Genomic DNA, 15,373 nt, shown 5'->3' on the forward strand with positions numbered 1-15,373 from the left:
TGCCCTCGGAAGTCACTCGGTTCAAGAACAAATAGGAGTGAAGTGCTGGTCATGCCAGAGATGTTTAAATCCCATGAGGAAGTAAAATAAATATGCCCTTCGAGCACTTTCTCATGCTATTCCAAACTTCCAGCATCTGCAAAGTTTACTTTGGTCGAGAAAAGCTGAAATGGTTTTCCCGTTCAAAACTAAAAATTGAGGGAGCAGTTGTCTCCAGCAACGAATGGCAGCTTTCACTTTGGACATGAATCCAAATCCCAGTTTTCCGGGCTCTACAAATCACGTCCAGCCCATAAAGTGTTGTAAATCTCATTTCTTGGCATAAAGAAAGTTACCTTTGACCTCCAGTCGCACCCTGTTCTCAGCCTTGCCCAGTATGTTGGTTGCTACACAGGTATAGGTTCCCTCATCAACCTTCCGTGCTCGTCGCAATTCCAAAGTCCCGTTGTCATGGATAATATAGTTTCCTCCATAAAGGTTATTGCCCTGCCCATCCTTAAACCTCAAGACACAAAAGAACAGAATCAGAGAAAGGATGGGACGTCAGTTCCAATAAATGATAAGCAGTGATACCCTCATCCCCTGAATGTATAGTAAAAACACTGAATGAATTTATGGTACGTTAAGACGGGAACTATTTTCTACTTTGTGACACGATCCCATTTTATTCAAACTTCAAGCTCCATATTGTATTAGTGCTTCCCTACATTTATCTGCTAGGATGTGCTCACACAATATAATGCCTCAGAAACTTGCCACTTACCATCGCAGGGTAGGGATTGGTGAACCGAAGAACTGACAATTGAGCCTTGTTCGGTTATTTTCTATCACTTTGACTATTTGGTTTCGTCGGGACAATATTCGAGGCTGAACATCTGTGAACAAAGAAGATTCTATCAGTTGCAAAGAGGTACTAAAATACTAAAGTCACCATGGTCCCACTGGACTGCTCTATCATTAGACAGTCATCAAACCTCAAGGTCAGTGCAGAGGTCGAGAAGAAGAGTCCCTCGTGTTAATATCAGCTGGTATAGAAATTGGATCCACACTGTTGGGGTTATGCTGCAATGCAAACCATCAGGCGAACTAACTTTCTTCTCAAAATGCTAATAAATAGCAGAGTCTTTTTGCCAGAGGCAATACAGACATCATTCACTGGTACCAATGGCCTTCACAACCCCTGAACTGTATCTCAAGTGTAATTACTGATAGCTTGCAGGCAACATGCACACAGCTAAGTCCTTTAAGTGATCATGAGTGAAATATAAATTAAAATGGTTTGGATTTCATTGTAAACAGGACAATTGCCTATGCTTCTTTGGAAAACAAAGCTACCTTAGGAATCTTCTAAAGATGGTAAGAACTGCAGATGCTGGAGTCAGAGGTAACACAGTGTGGAGCTGGAGGAACACAGCAGGCCAGGCAGTATCAGAGCAGCAGGAAAGTTGACATTTCGGATCGGGGCCCTTCTTCCGAAATGACCCAAAATGTCAACTTTCCTGCTCTTCTGATGCTGCCTAGCCTGCTGTGTCCGTCCAGATCCACACCGTGTTATCTTAGAAACCTTCTATATATCCCACTTTAACATTTCACCTGATTGACAGCATCTCCGCTTGTGAAGCACTGACAAAAGATTTAGCCAAGTTTATATGCTCAAAGTTATGCAGTGGGAGAAGACTGAGAGGCATCCACGGAGACAAGGCTGACATGAGGACCTGGTAGACAGGTGATAAAATTATCATAACCATGTTCCTTTTGTGGTTAGCTCAGTTGGCTGAATGGCTAGTTTACAATATAGAGTGACGCCAACAGTGTGTGTTCCATTCCTGCACTTGATGAGGTAAACATGAAGGATTCTCCTTCTCAACCTCTCCCCTCGCCTGAGGGACCCTCAGGTTAAACCTCTCTGATGAGACATCAGCCCTATGGCCTGGGTGAACTTTTCCTTTACTTAGGATCAATGGTCAGTACAACACTGTGGGCTGAAGGGCCTGTTCTGTGCTGTACTGTTCTATGTTCTATGTTCTATGTTCTATTATCATGTAACTTGACAAGGTGTAAGCACTCTAACAGAAGATTTGGAAGAAGAATAGTTTTTGTTCCTGTTAAACACTGATCCCTCAGTGGCTGGCTCAGATGTTTTGCTGGTGCTTTTCTTTGGGAGAACTAAACTGATAGACAGTGCAAAGGCCAAACTGCTAATATCGTTTCACGAGTCTCTGACTGAACCGCTTTAATGGCACCTCAATCTTGTTTTGAATACAAGGCAGAGAATTGGGAAAAGACAATTCTGTCGAACTCATCCTCACAGTCATCCTCTGACTTTTGCCCTACCTGTTCCTCATGCACCACCCATCCTGACCTCTGATGTCTTTAACTTCTGGCGGAGAAAAAAAAAAGTAACTTTTGGAAAAAAAAATCCTTAACTCCCTAAATCCAAAAAAAAAATTCAAAAGACCATATTTACCTGCACATCATACTCTATTTAACGGATTCCCTCCTGTAGTATTTAGAGTATTTGCTAAAATTTATTGCATATTTTTAAAAAAAGTCATGAGGTACAATTTCAAGCGAATCAATGTGAAATCTAAATAATTGCCATTATCATTTTGAATTTAATGAGGAAACATTGGGTAATTATCAAAGTCATACTCTCATTTACAGTGGAAGTGTTCTGAGGAAGTGTCACCGGACCCAAAATGTTAACTCTTTTTTCTCCTCCACAGATGCTGCCAGACCTGCTGAGCTTTTCCAGAAACTTTGTTTTTGTCTCTCATTTACGGAATGGTTCCCACAATGGACACCAGACAGTCCAGTTATGATAAAATATACCTATGCACGTCACATTAGTGATGAGTGGACAAGGTCTTAATGCAGCATTTCAGATTAATGTGCTACAAGAGTTTTCATTCAATGTGCCCAGATTTGGCAGAATAGTCTCATAAATTCCTGAATCGAAAGAGCAGCATTTCATTCATTCAGTCAGCGACAGCACAGTGAACTTATCATCGACATACAGATTTAAAGGAGGAAGTTGAAGACTTCCTCTCACTTAATCTCTCTTAGTCTCTCACCCTCAGATGTTCAGGCTACCTGTTCCTGATTTGCTTTAAAATTTATCAATGAGATCAGCTCAAAGTTTTGTCCAAGCACCAGCATCCCAGGCACCATCACTATTTTCAAACATCAGGCGTGCAAACTCAATTAAGACCACAAGACCATAAAACATAGAGCAGAATTAGGCCATTTAGCCCATTCAATCTGCTCTGCATTTAATGAGGTCATGGCTGATCTAATACTCCTCAACTCCACTTTTGTGCCTTTTCTGCATAACCCTTCATTCCCTGATTGATTATAAAATCTACCTCAGCCTTGAATATACATAATGAGCCAGTTAAAAAACCATTTTCCCTGTCAAATCCCCAAAGAATCTCATATATTCTAATAAGGTTGCCTCTCATTTCTAAATTCCAATAAGTACAGGCCCAATCTATTCCACATTTCCTAAGGGGCCAATTTCTCTATACCTGGATCAGCCTAGTGAACCTTCTGTGGATTCCCTCCAATTCCAGTATACCTTTCCTTAGGTAAGGGGCACAAAACTTTTCACAGTCTTCCATTATCTACCCCCACTTTGGATATCATTGAGATTGAAACTCAAGGTTGTATCTCAATGAGTTAAGATATCGTGGACTCATGGACAAGTTAACACTTCCAGTTCAACATTAACCATCAAGGAGAAGGAGGCTGTATCTAAACTTACCAAGGATACTGACAAACGCATTGGCGAGTAAGTACCCGTGCTCATTCGAGGCATTGCATTGATACACGGCACTGCTTCCTATCTGTGCCTCTCGGAAGATAATTGTATCACCATCAATTTCACGGCTTGGACTCTGACGGACCTCTTCAGAGAAAGAAGGAGACAGTCAACTAATCATTGTTTGATTAACAGTATTCTTGAATGTTGTCCTGTTAGATATTAATAGACAGGTGCGCGCGCGCGCACACACACAAACTCTGACACAGACACACACATGCATGCACGCAAACACGCGCACACACACATGCACACGCGCACACACACGCACACACACACCCACACACACACACACACACACACATGCACAAACACAGGCACAAACACACACACGCTCAACACACACAGACACACACACACACACACACACACACAGACACACACACACACACACACACACACACACACACACACACACACATACAATGGGGATAAATTTTAATTTGAATAATAGTGTAAAGTCTATGACATCAAATTGATAATCTATTGCAGCAGTGGTCAGCAACCTGCAGCTTTGGAGCCACCTGAGATTCTTCAATATCTTACTCCCACATCAAAGCCCTTTCCAACTGGATTGCGTGATGATGAAAGAAGCCAAAGAAAATAAAGCAAGTAAGATTTTGCATATGGGGTGAAAACTGAATAATTATTGTAACAACCATATCCTTTTATTTTTGTGCTTTTGAAAATTATGGACTGAAATAAGAAAGAATGTTTTTAAAAATTGCGTTTCTCAGAGTTTCTGCATGTATAGAAAAACAAGTCATCTGGCACTCGTGGCAAGCATTGTTTAAACAGCTGTTTGAACAAATACTAATTGAAAATTAGTTGCAGGCCAACTGTAACTGAGGGTTTCTGTAATCAGATGGAGGTTTGTCTGGTAATAAGGTGCTGATTAGTCAATGGGCTAGTGACAAATTGTCAAAGACCAAAGCCTTTTTCCTGCAAGCAACCATGTGTCTGAATCTCAGGTAGGCGAACAGTTCTGAGCTAGGAACAAGATGTAGAGAAGTGTTCAGAGCTTCACCAGGTTAGGGGTTGTCTCTCAGTCTACTGCAGTTAAAACCAATTTTAAACCTGAAGAAAACTGGATTAACTTCTCTTCAACAGTTGCTGTAAGTTGAAAATTTTGTATTGAATAGGGAGAGGTGATGGCTGAGTGGTATTATTACTGGGCTGTTAATCCAGAGACCCACGTAATGTTATGGGAATCTGGGTTTGAGTCCTGCCACAGCAGATGGTGGAATTTGAATCAAATAAAGATCTGGAATTACGAGTCTTACAATGACCATGTCGGAAAAGCCCATCTGGTTTGCTAATGTCCTTTAGGGAAGGAAACCTCCATCCTTACCTGATCTGGCCGACATGTGACTCCAGACCCACAGCAATGTAGTGGGCTCTTAACTGCCCTCTGGGCAATTATGGATGGGCGTTAATGCTGCCCTAGCCAGTGATGTACACGTCCCATGAACAAATAAAAAATAAAATCGATAAATCAGGGAGCTTTTATAAGTGAACCAGTCACTGTGTGCATTGTGGAAGTATTGTGAAAAGGCTTCCTTTTCTCAGTAGAGAGGAGCAAGAACTAACATTACAGATTTTGTCAACAAACATCACTGAGCTGATTTTCTCATTTTTCCTCCCTCCATGTAATTCATTTCCTCCATGTTCATGTCCTGTATCAAGAGTCTAATTACTTGTAGCACAATGTGATTCTAGTGATTAAATACTGAAATCTGGTCTGTGCTTGCTATGTCTGAAAAAATAACACAGATAAATTAGGAATCTTGTGCAATTATTTTAAAGTCTTTCACTTTTCTGATGACTCTGGGTATACAGAGGCTTGATTTCCATTGTGTGCCTCAGTGAGTCTTGAACATTACGCTGTTCCACATGAATTCAAGTGGCATTTTAAACCATTATTATGCTTTAAGTAAATGAGTAGTACAGCTACACCATGATTTTAGTTAATGGACATCTGTCTTGATCTTACTGAATGTAGAGCAGACTCCATTGACCAAATGGCCTACTTCTGATCCTTAAGTTCAAATAATATCTAATGCTTGAAGAACTGGTTTCCTGGTTGGGACCATTACTGTTACTACAGTTCAGTTGATAAATTATTGTGAATGCATTATTAGAAGCAATTTCTTGTCAAGAAAATCATTGGCTAGAAACTGGTTTTGTAGAAACACATCTTAAGCTAATATTTGTTTCAAAGATGACTTTGCTGATTATTGTTGAAACAGACTCAACTTACTGCAAGTCCTGTTATAAAAACACAAAGATATGTATGATTATTTTCAATATTATATGTGAATTTCTTATTACTTTTCCATTCTTAACTACGGACATACTGTTTTTCCAGAAAATTAATATGGTTGACCACTCTTACATTTTCATTTGAATGTGATTGTCCGTAATTCATGCAAATTTATGTGTAAAATCTGAGCATGCATATACTAGAGAAGCAAAAAAAAAGAAATTAAAAAGACACAGCAAATGTTATGACATTTAATAACTCAGAGTTAGTTTTGTCTTAATTTGATTTTTCCTTCCAGGTGATAGACCATTTTATTATACAGATTATAATTATCATGGCACAGATCGATAGACTTTAGAATTGCCAAGTTTTCTTCTTATGGCTCCCAAAAGCTTTTATTTTCATTTATTTTTTTCAAAAGCTCTTCAAGACTCAACAGGTTACTAAAGCTTGCGTTAGATATTACACCCACTCGCAATTCAGTCAGCTTTAGTAGGGAAATTACAATAATGAAATCCAACAAGACACACAGAAGTAATGTCACGGTCATTGTTTACTCACTTTCTATGGGTTCCCCGTTCACCAGCCACTGGATGTCAGGTTTGGGATTTCCATTAGCTTGACACACCAATCTGCCATATTCCCCAGGAGCCAGCACTAAATTTTGCGGCTCATTCAGCCAATATGGAGCAGCTTTGAGAATGAAAATTAAACACAAAATAATTGTCAACTTAACACAACATGGAATGCAGAAGTTTCATTTCACACAGGTACAGCATGTTTGGATTACTCTAATGTATTATTTGGGCTAAATCTCAATCGGTGCTATCTGGTGGGTCAGGCTGCAGCCAAACATATTAAAGATCATATCAAAGACTTCTACTTCACTACATGCTGAAAACAGCATTCAATCCAAGAATGAAATTTCCCCTCAGGATGTGACATTGATGGGACTCCAGCGATCTCACTTAGTAAAGAACAGACAAGAAAGTTTAGGATTTTTGATGATCCATCTCCCTCAGTTCTTGATAAGCATTTGTTTAACATGGATATGATGTTACACTGCTACTGTTCCCTCTGAACACTCACTTAACAACTCTATTCTTGGTTGTCCCAACTGCCCCTGTCTATCCCCTGTGAGTAATGCTCATGAACACTTGCATTTGTCAAATGAAGGTTCTCAGCCTGTTTTAAACGGGGGTGGAAATCATCTTTTACCTGGTAACATCAACCTCATGTTAATTGGATCACATAACAGGGGCGATGTGCATCCGAGAGGAAGTTTCTAAATTTCTGTCTCCGAAACACCCAACCCTCCAAAGTGGCCTGGGATCATATCTCATTTTTCATTTCACTCAGTAGATTACATCACTCCCAAGTGTGACAGTAAGTATTTATATTATATATGCGTGTGCATACACATATATTAGTCATTGCCATTATATGGGTTAAGTTAGATGAACCAGCAAATTTTCTTCTGTTTTTCATAGGTGAGAAGGCAGTGTCTGAAAAAAGTAAGTACTTAAAACTCCTCAAACTTCCCAGTTCTTCAGAAATTCTGAAGTTATTGCTAAGACATTGAATACAGCTGACAGAAATGTGCTCAAGGTCCAAAAGCATCCACTCCCTCCATCACTAATGCTCAGTAACAGCAGTGCATGCTATCTACAAGATGCACTGAGGAAATTCACCAAGGATCCTCAGATAGTACCTTCCAAACCCAGGACTACTTCAATTTAGTAGGACAAAGGCAACAAAAGTATGGGCAGACCACCACCTGCAAGTTCCCCTCCAAGCCATTCACCATCCTGGCTTGGAAATATATTGCTGATCCTTCACTATCACAGGTTCAAAATCTGAAATTCCTTCTCTTAAGGGCATCCCAGACAGACTACAGCAGTTCAAGAAGGCAGCTTACCTCCATTTTCTCAAGAGCAGCTAGGGATAGGCAATAAATGCTAGCATAGTGGCTCAGTGGGTGGAATCAAGGACCTGGATTCAATTCCAACCTCAGGCGACTGTCTGTGTGGAGTTTGTACATTCTCCCCGTGTCTGTGTGGGTTTCCTCTGGGTGCTCAGGTTTCTTCCCACAGTCCAAAGATGTGCAGTTGAGGTGGACTGGCCATGATAAATTGCCCGTAGTGTTCAGGGATGCGCAGGCTAGGCAGATTAGCCATGGAAAATGCAGAGTTACAGGAACGGAGTAGGTTTGGGTGAGATACTGTTCGGAGGGTCATTGTGGGCCAAATGGCTTGTCTCCACACTGTAGAGATCCTATACTTCTATCCAATGTATTTCAAATAAGTAAACTCCTACTTCTGTGTGAAAAGGCGTTGCCTGATCTTATGATTATTGCCCCGGTTCGCGGATTCCCCAAAATTTAGCAATTGAATCACCCTCGATCAAGTTACCTGTCAGATCTAAAGTCTCACTGAAATGTATAAAACTCACTGATGTAAATTGGGATAAACGGTTAAAGGTACTAACACCTCTCTTTAGGGGTGACACTCTCAGAATAAAGGATTGATATTTTAGGACCAATTTGAGGAAAACTTTCTTCACTGAGTTGTTGTATATGTCGGATCCTGAAGGGATTAACTGTCATCACAGGATAAGTTCCACCCACCCAGATACAAAAAGCTGTTCATCAATTCCTAAGCTGTTGCCCTTTGTTTTCATGGCACATCCCTGAATAGTCATGTCCACGTGGTCTTAAGTTGAATATGAGTCTTGCAAACACAATCCTGCGTCATATGTAATTGAACAATATTTAATACGCCTGTTTGCAGTTCATTAAGATTGTGCCTATCTTCTTCTGGCTGTTCAACTTTAGAAGAATGAGAGGTGACTGCATTGAAACATACAAGATTCTAAGGGGCTTACACAGCAGAAGCAGAAAGGTTGTATCCCCTTAAGGGTGGGTCCAGGACTACAGGCCATAACCTCACAGTAAAAGGGTCTCACACTTAAATCAGAGTTGAGGAGGATTTTTTTTCTCTCTGAGGGTAGTGAATTTATAGAATTCCTTACCACAAGGGCTGGGTCATTGAGTATATTCAAGGCTGAGGTAGATGGATTTTTAACCAGTAAGGAAATCAAGGGTTATGGGAAAACGGTTGAAAAGTGGGCTTGAGGATTGTATCCATGATCTTATAGAATAAAAGAGCAGACATAAGAGGTTAAATGGCCTTACTCTGCTCCGTTATCTTATGACCTACTGTTTAAGATTCTTTTGAGTGCAGCATCAGGAGCCTAGACGAATACCAGCGAGAAGGATCAGTGGGTGTGACTCCACAACATATTATAACTTGGCGACAGCTGTGAGGATTTCACCAATTACAAACTCAGTGGATTAAAAAAAATTTAGAATTCTCTACATCAGATAGTAGTGGGTTCTGTAATTGACTGTATTCAAAGTAGTAAATGTTTAGATATCTCGAACATGGGGATAAAATGGGAAAGTGAAATTCAGAGAGAATTTCAACTGTTTAATGAAACGACAGAGTAGGATTGAGTGGCCATTTGGCTATTTTGACAGATGAAAATATTCAATGCGACAAAAGGCAGTGAGCAGGTGAACTGGAGAATGTAAGGATCTGAATAGATTATTTTACCTTTTACTCTCACTGCGATCGTGTGCCGTATGCTTCCCATTTTATTGGATGCCAAGCAAAAATACTCGCCGGAGTTCTCTTCAGAAACATCAGTGATTCTCAATGTTTTGTTGTAGTTTTCAATTCGCACCTTTGGCCACGGCAGTTCACCACCTTTCTTGTACCAAATTATATCTGGTGTGGGTCTGAAAATCAAAGGAATTATTTCAATGACGTAGATTTAAGTACAATGGATGCACTGTGAAGAAATATGCAGTTCAAAGATGGTTCGGTCACAGCTCTCTTGTCCCTGAGTTGGAAGATTGTGGCTTGAAGTCAAGTAGCATTATAAAAATACATTAAAGCATGGAAATCTAGCGTGATACACCAATGTAGAGCTCCGAAACTGCTACACTGTCCCCAAAAGAAACCTCAACCCATACATGAATTTTCACAGCAATACTGAGATTAAATGAATATTCTTGTAAATTTTTTGGTAAGTATCTGAATTGAGTTTACTGAGGGTGAAAGTCCAAAGTGTGTAAAGCAATGCAATTTAAAGAACTTGATCCAAGTTATAAATATCTGAGTTAATGACACTTTTATCATCTTTTAAATAATTGATTGTTTAAGATAGGTGTATTTATTAGTATTTGTGTTCTTTGATTTCTGAGTTGCAAAATTTAAAATGTGAACATCGTGTCTTAATCCTTTTAATAAATATCGGGATTTTCAAGCTCTAAAAATGTTTCAAAGCATCACTGGTCTGTGGCAACAATGAGTTGCTACCAAGAGGTCTTTTGGCACAATGGGTCATGTTCCTACCTGTGAGTCAGAAGCTCCCAGTTCAAGTCTCACCTCAGGATTGATAGTTTTGGAATGTGTATCATAATATGGTCAGAAAGGTTACTTTCCAGCCTGTCCATCCCATGCACCTATGGCAGGCAGCAGGAGTGGAATAGCCTTGTGATTGCTCAAACACAATAGCCTCCCCGGCAACAGGCATCTAAAGACATCGCGCACATTTTTTTTGCCATGAGCAAGTGTTATCCTTATTCCGAGACACTACTCTACCCAGGCACAACACCTACCCAGAGATAACAAGGCATGATGAAGGGTCTAGGCACGAAACATCAGCCTTCCTGCTCCTATGATGCTGCTTGGCCTGCTGTGTTCATCCAGCTCTACACCTTGTTATCTTACATTCTCCAGCATCTGCAGTTCCTACTATCTCTGAAACAACACCTACCCAGCTCGATCTCTGCCGCAGTGTGAAATGTTCATCCAAAATTCCAACTTATCCCAAAGCTCCCCAGGGGAAAGGTTGTGATACACCACAATGAATGTGTACATGAACATGAATGTATGATTACTGAGAATACCCAGAACACTGAGAGAGGGAAGGGAGGGAGTTGCTGGGGTCTTGCGAGAAATCTTTGTATCTCTCCTGTAGCCAGTGGGGGTCCCAGAGGATTTGAGGATAAATAGTGTTGTTCCTTTGTTTAAGAAGAGTGGCAGGCACAATCCAGCTAATTACAGGCCAGTAAGCCTTATATCAGTGGTAGGGAATTTATTGGAGAGGATTTTTTGAGACAGGATTTATTCCAATGGGAAATAAGTGGGCGTATTAGCGAGAGGCAATATGGTTTTGTGAAGGGGAAGATCGTGCCTCATTAACTTGGTTGAGTATTTGAGTAAGTGACAAAGATGATCAATGAGGGTGGGGCAGTGAATATTGTCTACATGGACTTCAGTAAAGCCTTTGACAAGGTCCCTCGTGGCAGACTGATACAGAAGGTAAAGTCACATGGGATGAGAGGTGAGCTTGCAAGATGGAAAAAAACTGGCTCAGTCATAGAAGACAGAGGGTAGCAGTGGAAGGGTGCGTTTCTGAATGGAGGGCTGTGGCTAGTGGCATTCCTCAGGGATCAGTGTTGGGACCTTTGCTATTTCTAATATATATAAGTGATTTGAAGGAAAATGTAACTGGTCTGATTAGTAAGTTTGCTGATGACACAAAGTTTGGTGGAATTGCAGATAGGGATGAGGGCTGGTTAAATGATACTGCTGGATATAGACTGCCTAGTGATTTGGACAGAGAAGAGGCAGATGGAATTTAAACCGGAAAATGAGAGAGAATGTATTTTGGAAGGTTTTATCCAGATGGAATATATACAGTAAATGGCAGAACCCTTAAGAGTATTGATAGGCAGAGGGATCTGGGTGTACAGATACACAGGTCACTGAAAGTGGCAACACAGGCAGAGAAGGTAGTCAAGAAGGCATATGGCATGCTTGCCTTCAGCTGCCGGGGTGCTGAGATTAAAATTTGGCGGGTAATGTTGCAGCTTTACAGAACCTTAGTTAGGCTGCATTTGGAATATTGTGATCAATTCTGGTTGCCACATTACCAGAAGGATGTGGTGGCTACGGAGAGGGTACAAAAAAGATTTACCAGGATGTTGCCCGGCATGGAGGGCATTAGCTATAAGGAGAGGTTGGAGAAACTTGAGTTGTTCTCAGTGGAATGACAAAGGTTGAGGGGTGACCTGATTGAGGTCTGCAAGATTACGAAGGGCACGGGCAGACTGGACAGTCAGAAGCTTTCTCCCGGGGTGGAACAGTTATGGGTTTAGGCAATGGGCAATGTTTAAAGGTGATGTATGAGGCAAGTTTTTTACACAGAGGGTGGTGGGTGCCTGGAACCCGCTGCCGGGGGAGGCAGTGGAAGCAGATACAATAGTGACGTTTAAAGGCAGTCTTGACAAATACATGATTCGGATGGGAATAGGGGGTTTTAGTTGTGATGGCCAGTGCAGGCTTGGAGGGCCGAAGGGCCTGTTCCTGTGCTGTAATTCTCTTTGTTCTACGTGCTTCAGACACATGCACATACACAAGCCTGTTTCAGCAATCATAGGCATGAAGTTCATGGGTTGGTACAAAAAACTAGTTTGCCAATATCTTAGATAATGGGACCTGCAGATGCTGGAGAATTCCAAGATAATAAAATGTGAGGCTGGATGAACACAGCAGGCCAAGCAGCATCTCAGGAGCACAAAAGCTGATGTTTCGGGCCTAGACCCTTCATCAGGATGAAGGGTCTAGGCCCGAAACGTCAGCTTTTGTGCTCCTGAGATGCTGCTTGGCCTGCTGTGTTCATCCAGCCTCACATTTTATTATCGCCAATATCTTATCCCGTTTGGTCCATCTCTGACTCCAACTCTCAAAACAGTGTGGTTCTTTCCGAAGTGAGCTCTGAAGTGGCATTCAGTTGTAGCGAGCAAATAGCCAGAACTGTTTGTCCATCTGCTACCTCTGCCACCTTTTCAGGGCACCAACATCCTGCTCTTGCCCCCCCCAAGCCCACACCCCAATACTGACGGGAAGCACAGTTGGAACTCCAGTTTGACATACATTCCTGAAGCGATGCATTCCAGTAACAGGTCTTCCCCTCGCAGAATGATTCTGCTGCTGGAGGTCCCCGTTGGTGACATGAACTTCGGAATCTGCTCCATGATTGGTCGAGCTGCAAACAAATACACACAGCTGTAAGTTAGAAGATGGCAAACAAAGGAAAAGAATAGCCGTGGAGAACAAAAACACAATGAACTATCTTAGATATAATCACTGGTAAATACAGTCATGGAAATATATTTCAAAACCTGAGGCCCAATGTTTGAAATTTCTGCTTGGTTGATAGTTTGTCAACAGATAGGGAGATAAACTCATCCTTGACTCATCTGTCAATTCTGAATGGGCTGAATGGTAGGCAACATAGTGAGTTTTCACATTAGTGAAGGTAGTGTGTTGGCTGAATGAGCATCCCTTACTCAGAAATAGTATGGGATCATCCCACCCCTTATATTCTTAAAAGGTTAGGCGTGCAGGCCATCAGATCGAGGGGAGGCCAATGGAAGAACTGTTCAAGTCTTCCCCTCAGTTTTCACAGAGCGGATGGATATTGTAAATATCAATGGACTGAAGATGAGTGTGCAGCTGGCAGTCGGATTATTATGGTAAGTTAGTAAATGGCATTACTCGAGTATAAGGTAGGCAGATTGCCAGAAAGCTGGCCATTCACATTGCAAAGTACCCAGGAAAGAGAATTTAAGAAGTCTATGGAAAAGGAAAACATAGTAAGAACCAGTGACCAGAGATGGGGGGTGGGGAAGTGTGGGTGTGTGGGTATCTATTGTCCATCAGGTGTTTCAAACTAGTGACAGGAATAAGCCTGGACATTGTGAGTTTCATAGCCTTGCAGAGTTTGTTACTGATTTCCTGGTGCTCAAGGTCTAGCCCTGCACGGGACAGAGAGCTGGCAACAGTCAACATTTGTGTTGGAACCTGCACCCAGTGGGTGGCACGGTGGCTCAGTGCTCAGCATTGCTGCCTCACAGTGCCACGGAGCCGGGTTCATTTCCAGCCTCGGGTGATTGTTTGTGATCCCCCTGTGCCTGTGTGGGTTTCCTCCCACAGTGCAAAGACGTGTAGATTAGGAGGATTGGCTATGCTAAATTGTCCGCAGGCTATGTCGATTAACTATGGTGAATGTAGGGTTACAAGGATAGGTTGGGAGCGTCAGTGCAGACTCAGTGGGCCAAATGGCATCTGTCTGCACTGTATGGATTCTATCTTCCTGTTGATCAGCCAATTTCAAACTAGGTGAATGAGATTGACAAATCTCAACATTTTGTGAGATGGTACCATATTCACTTTGCTTGATCTTGAGATACATGGGTGTATAAGCTTACTCAAAAGTGGTTCGAGCAAGATGTGACTGATAAGTAAGCACAGAATGATTTTGATTTAGAACTGGGTAGCTTTTTCTAAAGAACAGTCATAGACAGCAATGGCCTGCCTGAAAACCCTGCTTTCTAAAACTGCTTCTCACTATGGTAAAGTTTGCTGTGTTGGCAGTTTTAGCAAGGCTGAGCACTGCAGAAAACCAGAAAAGGTTCAGCTTACATTCAGAAAATACTCTCTTGATAGAGTGAGAATGTGGTGTCACAGGATTAAGGTTAACAATCTACCTGTGCAATGGTAATACCTCTTTAGCAGGAAGATGTTTTAAATGCCCTTGGTTTAGCAGAAATAGCCCAAGTCGGCAGTCCTGTCATTTTGAAGCCGAAGTGTCAGTGCTGTGGAAAACCAGCTGAATGCTAGAAAAATTGTAACTACCGGTGATTTCAGTGGGATTCCAGCAATATTTAATTTCTAATCACTACAGCTAATGTAACAAATGGGCACAGAAACCCACTCCATCATCCTTTCTTATTTTGTAGTGTTTGAAGCTCCAATGATGGTGGTGCAGATAGTTTAAGACCCCAAGAAAGTCTGGGTAATTAGATTTAGGGTTAAGCTTAAATGTGGAAACAGTACCTCACAGTTAATTCCACAGAGGATCTGCAGAGAGGCTGCAATGGTTACTGTGTTTAAAACCAGGAGACAACAAGCGACAATTTGCTCTTAGCAAGAAACAAATTGAGAAATCCGCCATGATTCAAAAGTTTCCGAGACAAATATCTAGAGTAAATGTTTTTCTTACGAGGAAATTGGCATGGAATTCAGAGGGTTGGTGTGGACTTGATAGGCCAAATAGACCGCTTCGACACTGTAGGGATTCTATGATTCTATGAAAGGTTGGACACACTAGAGTTTAGAAGAGTAAGAGTGGACTAGATCAATAAGTACAAGATT

The 15,373-nt window shown here is 41.4% G+C and overlaps 1 protein-coding gene across 1 annotated transcript in view; it reads right to left on the reverse strand.

The window, feature by feature from the left end:
• nfasca (neurofascin homolog (chicken) a) overlaps window positions 1–15,373 on the reverse strand; it is a 283,390-nt gene that overhangs the window by 100,544 nt on the left and 167,473 nt on the right. The window contains exons 9-14 of the mRNA XM_059653208.1: window positions 13,091–13,202; window positions 9,698–9,882; window positions 6,645–6,776; window positions 3,764–3,907; window positions 764–875; window positions 336–502 (exon numbers count right to left, since the gene is read on the reverse strand). Of these exons, the coding sequence (XP_059509191.1) occupies window positions 336–502; window positions 764–875; window positions 3,764–3,907; window positions 6,645–6,776; window positions 9,698–9,882; window positions 13,091–13,202 (852 nt within the window). The remainder of the gene's footprint in view (window positions 1–335; window positions 503–763; window positions 876–3,763; window positions 3,908–6,644; window positions 6,777–9,697; window positions 9,883–13,090; window positions 13,203–15,373) is intronic.

Source organism: Stegostoma tigrinum, chromosome 21, assembly GCF_030684315.1.
Source record: "Stegostoma tigrinum isolate sSteTig4 chromosome 21, sSteTig4.hap1, whole genome shotgun sequence".
NCBI lineage: Eukaryota > Metazoa > Chordata > Chondrichthyes > Orectolobiformes > Stegostomatidae > Stegostoma > Stegostoma tigrinum.